Source organism: Frankliniella occidentalis, unplaced genomic scaffold (genome assembly GCF_000697945.3).
Source record: "Frankliniella occidentalis isolate FOCC.00 unplaced genomic scaffold, Focc_3.1 Scaffold648, whole genome shotgun sequence".
NCBI classification, from domain to species: domain Eukaryota; kingdom Metazoa; phylum Arthropoda; class Insecta; order Thysanoptera; family Thripidae; genus Frankliniella; species Frankliniella occidentalis.
The window spans coordinates 26,175-37,438 of record NW_026267763.1 but is presented as its reverse complement, the minus strand read 5'-3'; the positions used below and the strand labels follow the sequence as shown (position 1 = coordinate 37,438).

General features: G+C 51.9%; 2 protein-coding genes across 3 annotated transcripts; one reads left to right on the top strand and one right to left on the bottom strand.

Annotated features, from left to right (window-relative positions):
- Positions 1–1,762: 1,762 nt before the first annotated feature.
- Positions 1,763–2,771, bottom strand: LOC113206485 (uncharacterized). Of its 2 annotated transcripts, XM_026422596.2 has the most exons (6): positions 2,616–2,771; positions 2,448–2,529; positions 2,313–2,362; positions 2,198–2,233; positions 2,006–2,114; positions 1,763–1,944 (listed from the first exon to the last, which is right to left on the bottom strand). In XM_026422596.2, exons 1-6 carry the CDS (start codon positions 2,658–2,660, stop codon positions 1,841–1,843), a joined length of 426 nt encoding a protein of 141 aa, XP_026278381.1. In that variant the 5' UTR covers positions 2,661–2,771; the 3' UTR covers positions 1,763–1,840. The 2 variants fall into 2 exon arrangements, with proteins under 2 accessions (XP_026278381.1, XP_026278382.1); XM_026422597.2 differs by lacking the exon at positions 1,763–1,944 and having other exon boundaries at positions 2,006–2,129.
- A 637-nt stretch (positions 2,772–3,408) lies between these two features.
- LOC127751649 (gonadotropin-releasing hormone receptor-like) lies at positions 3,409–7,901 on the top strand (the record flags this gene model as incomplete). Its single annotated transcript, XM_052275504.1, has 4 exons — positions 3,409–4,673; positions 5,791–6,030; positions 6,993–7,142; positions 7,743–7,901. Coding segments are annotated over exons 1-4 (639 nt in total), but the record flags the coding sequence as incomplete, so codon positions are not given.
- Positions 7,902–11,264: the final 3,363 nt, after the last annotated feature.

Sequence of the window (11,264 nt, the reverse complement as noted above, 5' to 3'; positions counted from 1 at the left end):
ACGTGAACGGCGGGGTGTTTCAAACAAGGATCAATGAGGCGTGAAGACTTTCCCAACTTTTGCCAAAAATAGAAGCACGGAAACGACATAAACGGGACCGAGTAAGCGGAAATGATATTTCTACTACTCGCGTCATAATCGAGCCGTCAACATTTAAAAAAAAAAAAACGATAAAAATCTAAAGCCGACACTCATCTTCCCTTTTCGGATAGTGCAGTGCATGCTGCCCTGGGCAGCACTTACCGTCCGGGAGATTGCCACCATGGCCACCAGCAGTCTATGAATGCACGGGTGATTGCAGCCAAAGTCCACAAACAACGCCGCACAAGCACGCCACACATTCTAATTTGTCTGACCATCCGGTAGTGCGCCGTGCCGGCAACACAGTAAAAAAAAAAACTCCTGTCATCTTTGTAAACATTCTCGGGTTACAAATTAAAACTTAATTTACAAAAAGCTGTTTTTAAAGTTTTCATTGCGTTTAAATTTAGTTTGAAACTGGTGTTTGATTTTAAATTTGTTTTGCAGTATCGGTGCTGGGGGCGGACAGGCAACCCTCAGTCAAGAACAACAATCGAAACAGAATTAATCGAGGCTTGCAGCTTACGAAGAAAGTTGTTTAAAATGCTATCAAACTCAAAAATCTTCCGTAAGGTCACAGACATTTTTTTTGGTGACGAATTCCTTCACAAGGTTTCATCAAGTGTAGGTGTAGCTTTTTGTCAAAAATTGACGGTTCATTTTGTTTGAGTCCACGATAATTAGATTCGGACATTGACAAACAAGGTGTGCAACTGCTTCATACTTCTAACTGTGCAACTCCAAGTTGTAAGCTTGAAAGTGTTCACCTGCGTAGTTGTACAATTATTGAAAGTGTTCAACTCAGTAGTCGTGCACTTCAAAGTGTGTAACTCCTATGCTGAGCTCTTTCCGAACAGTGGGCGTCCAATCTACGTGCTCACACGTCCTTAGCTATCAATCAAGTTGAACACTTGCAAGTGCACGACCATGGAGTATTCAACTTGCTGTTTGTGCACGGAGTTAAGAAGTTGCTCACTTAGTTTATCAGTTTATCTTACATATGTTCACCAATTTAAGGAATGAATTTTTTAGCACACATTTCTGTGCTGGTCGAACATTTTTGTGTATTTATTTGTAAGAAATCATGCAATTTTGCGCACAAATTTGTCAAAAATTAAACGTAGGTTTAACTTAACCTGAATGTTTTCACAAAAACATACAAATACTACACTGAGCGAGTGGAAGGTCGCACTGTGCTGTGACTGTGCACACGTACTGTACCGGGACCGGTTGTTTTGGTTTCTTTGCAAGCGCGGTAGTGTTACGAGATTGAATGTCCGCTCAGGGGAGCAGGGGTCATGGTACCTTACGCGCGGGGGGGAGGGGGGTTAAAAAAAGACCAGTTACTTAACTCTCCCCAATCCACTGCTTTGACAAATTCTTATCAGAGCTGGTTTAGACAGCACCAGTGCCTGCTCCCTTGCCCCAAAAATGAATTAATTCATGAAAAATTCTTCATACAAAACTTTCTTAATTTGGTATACCGAATAATCCATAGTACCGAGTGTAAAGACTAATACTCCCCAGTGTTGCGGGTTTGCATACCCAAGGGGCTATGGTGCCTTCCGGTCAGATCGGATAGGCAAACCCGCAACACAGGGGTGTATTGCCTTTTACATTCGGTACATGAACCACAGACCGGAACATCCAAGATGACGAGTTAGGCAAATATAACGATGGGTAGAGAAAAAAAAAGTAAAAATGTATTTCCATTGTAAACGGGTTTAACAAAACACAGTCTCTGAGTACACATTTTCGTTTAGGAAGACAAGTTGTTGTTTGTAGATATAGACTGTTGAACGGCAAATAAGCATCTTGTTATTTTGTAGGCAGTTTCACAAAGATCGCCGGCAACGATTTTATCTGCAATAAAATACATGTTATTTCCAAGGGCTGTAGGCTCCAGTTGCATTGCAAGGCATACCTTTTTGGAAGCACGAAAGCGATGTTTTAGTCAATTGAGGCATTTTCTCTCCCCATAGCGGTGTCACCTCCCTAGGAGCGGTCTCAGTAATATCTCCTTCTGGTGTCAACTGTGTCAAAATTTACTGTAAATAATAGTTAAAAGAGTGAGATAACTGATCCAGATCCAGCGTTGATTTTAAATTCGACTTACAACTTGTTGCGCTTGGAGCACACACGAAAAGAAGCACTGTCAGAAACAGTTTCCGTGCTTATTAATTTACTGTTAAAACTTCTGTTAAAAATTTATAGCTTATAAATACAAGTACCTTCATTCCACGTGAAACGTCTTTCCGTGCGACAAAGCTTCGAATGTCATCTTAAAAAGGAGAACAAAAACCTGTTACCATACTAGAACTTTAATCATCAGAGTACGAAAAACGAAAAAGCCAACTTATTATTACCTCTGCGATCAAAAGGATTCTGCTCGAAACACTCGTCGCGCTCCTCCTCCGTCATTGTCCGTGCGCTGCCCATCACTATGGACTGGTCGCAGAGAGAAAAGAGCGATGGGTGCTTTCGTAAAACACTGAACAACACAGAGCAAAAAGAACACAGAGGGCAACTCGTACCTGCGCAAGGACGAGCAGGAGAGCCACAGATTGCTGGAAGTTCATCGTGTCCACCTCCGAGAGCGACAGCCGCGCACCACACGGTGGCACTCCTATAAATGCCCCCCCCCCCCCCCCCTTTTTTCTCCATTCTCTCCTGCCCCACCATCAGCGCCGCTCTCCACGAGGACACACACTCTGACGTGTACAGTCATAATGCGCCACATTCGAACACAGTAAGTACCGACTGCGGTGCCCGGCGCGGTGACGACCGTCCGCTGCCGCATGTCGTGTCAATCAGAGTCGGTTCTGGAGGAAAGAGGCCCCCGCTGGACACACATCCGCCCGACAGAGTTTTGCCGGTCGCGAGGAGTAGCGACAGCCATGCGCGCGCGCGCAGAGTAGAGCCGGCTCGTGCCTGTTGTGCCTCTTGTCCCGCCCGGAGGCCCCCGCCGCCGCCCCGCCCAGATCATATGGAACATCGTCAAATGCCTGTTTTCAGCCACGAGTCTTTGAGGCTTGTCTTCAAGAACTTTCACGAAGATTGTGTACGTGCCCCACGTACCTGGGGGCCCAACCACCTGATCGCCCCACTCCCTCTCCTCAAAATTTTGAAAGGGACATGGACATACATGTGTAACAGGTGATGGCTTGCACATTACGTCGCGTTCCTTTTACCGCGAAATAGAAAAATCGAGTTCGAAGAGGGTGAATTGTGCGAGACGTGGTGGCGGCGCGGTGTGGGGCGGGGCGGGGCAGGGCGGGGCGCGGGTGCGAGCCCTCCCTGCCGGAGTAGCGCCAGTGAGGGGCGGAGCGCCCCCCGGTTCGCACAGCACCGCGCCCCACCGCCGCGCGCCCTCCGCCGCCTCGTCGGCCGCGCAGCCGCGCGCGCCCTCCGCGTCCTCTCGCTCGTCAGCGTGTGCGCCCGCGTGCGCGGCGCCGTGCTCCGCCAGCTGGAGATGGGCGCTCGCGTGCCCACCACGCGTTAGGCCGGCGCCGTACCCTTCCTGCTCCGTCGCCTCTCCATGTCATCGACCACGTGCACTCGCATTACTACTGGAGAGAGAGAGAGAGGCGGTCGGCCCCCACGGCGTCCTCGCTGAGAGGGCTTTCGCCCCGGCTTTTCGCCTCGGTTTTCGGCACGGCGTGTCATGCCGCTGCCTCCGGGAAGGCCGGAAGTCAGGCGCCACCGCCGCCCCCTAGCCGCGAGCCTTTGATGCTGCAGCGGAACGCCTCTCCCGGGACGCCAAGACCCGCCTCGTCACGCTGAAGATAGATATCGCGGAGCACCTTGCGCACCTGTGGCACACGCCACGGAACACCCCAGCAACAGCTGCGAAAGTATCGCGGCCTACGGCAGAGGCTCAAGGCACACTCCGACTAAAAAAAATAAAAAAAGAAAGAAAGAAAGAAAGCGAAAGCACTAAAATGATTCGTGTCGCGCAGAAAACCCCATCCAACGACTCGACTGCGCGGACGGGGATCTCTTTGTGTTAGCTGCAAATTCGTGGACTCAAAAAATATTTAAAAAAATCATAGTCACAAATATGCACCGATCGTGGGGTCTTTTGAAAAAAGTTCATTTTCACTACCTTACAAAAATATCAATTAACATTGTTTGGGTTAGAAGTTTGGGGTGGCAAACACTTCCTATTCATGGCTATGTGAATTAATCATGAGAGTCTTGAAGTTCATTTTCTTCGCCACGTAATTACTCCCGGAAAGAAGAAAATGGCGGAAATGGCAAAAAAGAGTTTCGTTTAAAAACACAAGCAGCCAACAACATCACAATAATAACATTACAACCCAGTGGGGCATCAGTACATCAGCAAAGTGAGAACGAAGTGTTTGCACTCCGCACTACCATGCACACGAATGGAGGCATAAGGAATATATCTGCTTACGGCCATCTCCTCCGCAACGATCGAGAGTGAGGGCTCCACAGATGTGACTGGCGCGCGCCCCGCCCCGATCGTCTTGTCCACCGCCATGTCCATGATCGTGTCGGGCAGCGCGCTGGGGACGCTGGCCGCGCAGTACGGGCCGCTGTGCCCCGACGTGTGCGAGTGGCTGCAGCAGGTAACGTGGATCACGGTGTTGCATAATTACACTTCAAACACGAGGCGATTAACACAGGGCACACTAGGAGAAAACCAACAAAAGGTGCTAAGTCCTGCCTTTCAAAAGCACTAAAGGTTTATGGTCTTTACAAAGGTACTAAAACTGACAAGGGCACTAATTTGTAGCACCTTTATGAGCTCTTTAGTGCCCTATTTATAGGGGCACTAAACTGAAAAATTCTTGAGCACCCCTAGAAAGGCATGACTTAGTTGTTTTTGTTTGTTTTTCTAGTGCACTAGAGCACACGCCCTGACATCCCTTGCTTTTTACTGCACCCACAGTACTTTCCCCATTCACTAAAAGCCGCTAAAAGTAGATACGTCACGACGACGATATTCGGAGTGATATTTGAGCCCCACCTTTGAGTCACATCCTCCCTCATCACCACATCGAGCTTCCTTCTTCAACTTCAACTTCAAAAAGGGTTATAACGACTGCTTGTTCATAGCGAACTGGAGCCACCCATAACTTGGGTCACGCAGTCAGGCCTCAGTCGGCCCATCCCCCCTCTCTTAATTAAGCTTGCCGTCGCTGTCACGCTCGAAAACAAACAGCGGGTTTACTGAGAGGATGTACCTAGCCAAGGGGCAAAGTCTCGTGCAACAATCTTAGTCCGTAACTCAATTTTTCTCCAGAACTGTGCGTTCTGAGGCAATTAGCGTCAATTGTGAACGTGTTTCTAGCACAAATATAACAAAAAAATAGGCGTCATTCTGAATCACATGCAAACATGAAAAGGAAACAGCAAAAAACAAACAAGCTCACAGAAACACTTCTGGCGCCCCAGGCGCGGATGCTGTCGGAAGCAAAGTCTGGAGATAAATGAGAATGAGAAAGGTGCTAACTTCCTCTATGTCTTTTTGTCCGTTTGTCTTTTTTTTATTGTTTCCGCCCCCCCCCCCTTCTATCTCTCTGACACAAACACACACACACACCCACACCCACACACGCACTCTCAATCGCCCAACGAGTCACACGCCCATCCCAGCACAACAGAACTGTGCTTTCAGTCCGCGCACCCAAAATGTTGGGGGTTTAATACAAATTTATCGTTTGGTGTCTCGCCGCCGCGAAGGTCACCGTCGACGTGAGCAACGGCTCGTGGTGCGGCAACGTGAGCGATGCCGCGCTGCCGCAGGACGTGTGCGACGCGCTGGCCAACCAGTCCGCGCCCCTGTCGGCCTGCACGCGCTGCCTGCCGCGCGCGCCCACCCTCGACCGCGACGACGTGATCCGCGCCGCGCTGCTCGGGATGCTGGCGCTGCTGTCCTGCGTGGGCAACCTCTACACCATCTACAGCATCCGCAGCAAGGCGGTGAGTACCAGCCCGTAATAGTTAACGCGTCATTGTGGCGACCATCTTTATAACACATGTTTTGTGTCACAATCAATGTAATGAAAGAAGTTGAGGAAATTTGCTTAAACCTTATCCCAAAGGTAAAAAAAAGTTACTGGGTTGAACGGCAGTTTGAGACAATTTTTCTGAATGTTTCAAACCACCAGACGAAATTGTTAAAATTAAGAGACAGGGGATGTTAAACGGTTTTGTGCGTTTTTATAAAAATAGTGGGTAATAGCTGCTCTGCAACCGTGCTGCCTTTCTCAACGGAGAGCAGTAGTGTGGTCCGTGCTGATAGAACCCTGCGTCCATGTTTGACTCAGAAAATTGCGAAGCGTGAAAAATAAACCGCCCAAGTGGCATGAGCAATAAGGCCATGCTGCTGGCAATGAGTGGATGAGTGGTCAGGGCCTCGGTCAAGGCAAAGGGGGTGGGGGGGGGGGACGACGACGGGGAGGCAAGATTGGGCGGAGCAGGGTAAAGGTCCCTGCAGTGCAATGGTCCCTCAGCCAGGCCAGTCCCCGGGGGTGGAACACCCGGAAATGAGCGTCCCCGAGGCGAAAGTGCCAGTCATTTAAACCAATTTGTGCCGCCGTCGTGCAGCGCTCGGGGCTCGGCGGCCCGCCGCCGGGCACGGCCGCGCCGCCGGCGGACTAGATGGGCAGCCGGGCCCGGGCGGGCGCTCCCGCAGGGGTGTTGTGGCTGGAGAGGCCGCCCTCACCCCGCCGGCGGCTCGCTGTAATCGTAATTGTTTCCGAGGAGCGCTGCTCCGAAACCCGCCACGCCCCCGGAATATCTGAAGAGCAGAGAGAGGCGCCCCTGGAGGCGGTGGTAGTGGTGGTCCATTCGAGGAGCACCCTCCCGTCCCACCGGCGCCGCCGTCATGCCGCGCGCTTTCTCACGGCCGGTTGTCTTATTCTTCCTCTGCCTGCCCGCAGAGCCCCGCCGTGGTGTACAAGCTGCTGCTGCACCTGTCGGTGGCCGACGTGGTCGTGGCCGTGGTGTGCATCGCCGGCGAGGCCATCTGGATGCTGCTGGTGCAGTGGCCCTTCGGCAACGTGGCCTGCAAAGCCTTCAAGTTTGTGCAGGTATTTAATCTCTCTAATTCAGACGATTGGTCTCATAAATACACCCCCAAAAATTGTGACCTTGGTTTTAGTTGTTTTTTTGGGACAAACGAATCAGGTGTTTTAGAGCGGACACCACAGTGTATAGCTGCATTCCAAACTCACTAGAGCCGCGGGCGCCTTACGGACAAAGGGAGAAGGCAAGCCCGCAACGCTGCGGTGTCCGCTCTGGAATCTCCCGATACTCGGTTTCCTTGAGTGCATTGCGATTGTGGTGAGAGAGGGCGTTCTACTCGGAACAACAAGTGCAATGCACTGAAGGAAATAAAGTACACGAAAAATGTACATATAATCACGAACACGTCTTTTGGTGTGTGTGTGTACAATTAGTATAACGCCAAAGTAAACTATCACTGTAAAAAGTAGTCGTAAGTTTGAGGAAAAAGAAGTCCATGACTTGAAAATTGTAAATTTACAAGCACTTCATATCGATTTGGAATTAATGGACTAGCAAATTTACTACACATTTTGTAAAATTAAAAACAGAAAATTTTGGAAACTTTCCGGGGATATTTTTTACAATGTAAACTTGCTTCTCATGTTGTAATTTTTTTTAACCAGATGACGGCACTACACGGCTCCTCGTACGTCGTGGTGCTCATCGCGCAGAACCGGTGGGTGGCGGTGAGCCACCCGCTCGCCACGCGCCGCCACTCCACCTCGCTGCCGCGCTCCGTGTTGTTCGTCTGGGCCGTGGGCGCGTGCCTCAGCACGCCGCAGGTGAGCTTTTGTGTGAGCGTGTGAGGTTGTGTATGTGTTTTAAAAGCACCAACGGACCCCCCCCCCTTCTTTTTCTACCCGGCCTGGAGACGAGTAATTGATGAGTCGTTGAGATCCCCGCGGCAGGCAATCAGAGCGCTCCCGGGGTCCATCTGGCGGCCGCCTGATGGAGTGCTCCATCAGCTGTTGGAAGGGCTCGGCGCCGTCTGGAGCCAAAGGGGGATGAATCACGAACAAATCGCGGAAGGGTAAAGTAAGTAAGTGTGTCGGCTTTCGCAAGCGGGCGGTCTCTGAAGAAGCGTGGGCTGTAATCACAATCAGCGACGAACATAATTTCATCTCCATTTGACTATGCCTCACTTACCAAGACTGCTATATTCCCGAAGAATATTTTCTGTTTACAAACTAAAATAATAATTCCAGGAACCCACTTTCTATGCACCGCGTTATCGAGTTCTTTCTTGGGCGAATATTATTGAATGCACGAAATCCTCCCCATATATTTTCCTGGACAAGACAAACCTGCTTCTCCTTTTCCCTCAGCATTTTTAATATGTTTTACCCTTTTCAATTCGACACCATTTCCGTGATCTCTCGCATCGTCCTAGTACCAACTGAAAGCTCACGCAACCCCGCGTCTTGGAGGCGTCGGCGACAGCCGGTGGGCTGGTCGAACAGGAGGGGGCGGGGCAGGAGCCGTGTGTATTACACCTAATCCATCAACGGCTTGACTGAGTTCCTTTACCTGCGCCCTGCCCCGCGTGCTACGCCTCCCCGCCTGCCAGGCCTTACATTTACTTGTGAAAAGGGGAAAAACTGCAGAGCAACGAGGGGGGCCGTCTCACCAAAAGAATATAAAAGGGAAACTGAATAAACGTGCCGTAATAATGTTTTGAGCCGTCGTACCATTCGGCGAACACCTCGCACACATGCAGAGAACGATACGGAAACGCCTGTGATGCTAGGGTAGACCAGCCCCGGCCAGCCCAGCTCGCGGCCTCTACGCCCGCCGTCGCTGTTGAGCAAAGCCACGCCCGCACACAAGTAGTCCGAGTGCCTGCGATATTTGGGTATGCGGATCAGCGCCCGACCACCCGTAAGAGCCCGAACCCTTTCCTCAGAGGGTCGGAGAGGAGAGGGTTGGGAGTGAGGGTCGGCGCGAGATGGGATACGGTGTGGCTGGGGGAGGATGACCGTATATTATTTGTGACTTTGCTCGCGAAAATCCGTCCATTGTCCATCGCTGGAAATGTTCTGCGGCTGAGTTACGAGGGGGCGATGCCCTCTACCGGCTGGTGCTGGTGCTGCTGGACTTGCTGGAGCACCCGTTACCCGCGGTTACTACCCCCGTGCGAGGCTGGCGAGTCTTCTTGAAGGGCGCTGGTCTCCCAGCCCGCCGCTCGCCTCCGTCGAGTTCGACAGCGATAAACGCCGTCCGTCAGAGGCTTATCACTTGTGCTCCAGTCGCTCTGACTCCTCCGCCTCCGGCCTGTTAGTGAAACTTTAAGCCACTCAGAAGTTCTTTTTTGTGTGCGCCTTGTCAGTGGAAATCACGTTGTACTCGGCACAAAGATTAGCAGACAAGCAGCGGACACCGCGTAGAGGAAGACAGCGGACAGTTGATGCGACGTAAAACGCTCTTCTTGGACCACTAGCACGATAGAAACTGAAAGTTTAAAATCTAAAACCGTAATTTGCAATGTAGAATAGTCATTTTTTCTACCCAACCCTTACAACGTACGAGTGTACATAAAACAAGAAACGCATTTAGATAGAAGAATTATTACATTTTTTCGTTTTCTTTTCTTTTGCTGAGAGTAAGTGCACGCGTCTCGTTCCCGCCAAGCTGGCTGGGCTGACGACGGTGGGAAGAGTAACGAGCCATGAAAGAGGGGAGAGAGAGAGGGAGACAGACAGACAGACACATACAGAGAGGAGGTTCGCCGAAAATACGGAGAAAAGGGTAAAGAACCTGCTGGGCTGGGAGGAGCAGGACCCTGACTGACGCGCAGTTACCGACCCCGGCCTTTGTGAATAGATTATCAAATCGTGGGGGGGGGGGCTCGGCAACGGGTCCCCTTTACCACACATGTGCTGCTGCTGGTGTCCATGAGGGGGAGAGGGGTGCCGAGGTCGACTAACCGCCAGAGAGGAGGGGTGGGCGGCCCTCGACGACCACATCGCTCCCGCCCTAGTTATTTATTAGTTGCCCGCTGTGGTCTAAAGTCCCGGGGTTAGCGGCGCACTTTCTAAACACAGGTTTATTATTGCCATTCGCATACAGAACTCTACCTCCCTCCCGCGTTATGCTGATGTTCGTTCTTCTCTGCCCTTTCCTTTTTTCTGTATGAGGCCGGGTGGCTGCACACGCCACGGGACGCTCTCCCCCCGCCCTTTTCCACTCTCTGTACTCATCCCTCCCCACCACCAGCGCCCCAACACACACAAGCAAGCATCCCGCGTCCACTTTCCACGCGAGTGCTCTCAGACTGCCTTCTCTATCCAGGGTTCCTTGGCCGCCCAGGGTCGGGGCGGGGGACCGGGCCGGGGCGGCGGCTCTCAGCTTAGTAGCTCAGTGCAACTTGCAGGATGGGAGGGCTCCGAGAGAGGGGCTCGAGACAGCGGCAGTCGTGCGGATCGCAGCGCAACTGAGAGAACGGAGTAAAGAGAAGGGGGCCCGGTGGGGGGTGAGGTGGGGCGGGGGCATTTTCCATCGGCTTCAAGACGGCGACGTCAGCGCCGCCCCGCGGGACGGGGTGTCCAAGGCCACCGCAGCTGGCCCGCGCTGTCGTTCCAGTAAGACCGCACAGGCAACTTGAATAGCCAGTTGTAGCGCACCACCCCCTCCCCCCCCCTCTCAAAAAAAGGAAGGGGGAGATGGGGGCATGCTTTTTGCTAACTAATAAACGGGAAGACTTTGGGGGAAAACAAAGGTGGTATTTAGTGCCATTGTGAAGGCGCCGCCGAAGTATTAGGACCCAAAAAAATCGCTCAGCATACTCTTTATAGATAGTCCCCAAGGCCGTCTCTACCAGAACGAAAGGTGCTCTTTCCACACCTCTACCTCCCCGGGGAGAGGCCTTTATTTTTAAGTCATGTCGTGTGATCTCGAGTGTGACTTTCTCGTGCCTGGTAAGGTGTTCACCGCGGGAGGCCGCAAAGGGGTGCTCTGTTCTGTACTACTCCATGCAATGCACCCTCTCAGGAGGGTCCCCCCCTTGTGGCATCCGCGCCATTGACGGCGCGCGCCCCGTTTGTACCAGGCGCCATTAATTAACTGGAGCAAGCTGCTGCTGCTGCATGGTGCGGATGGCCGCACGGCACAAGGAGGTGTGCGTGCCGAGAAGGTGGGGGTGGGGAGGG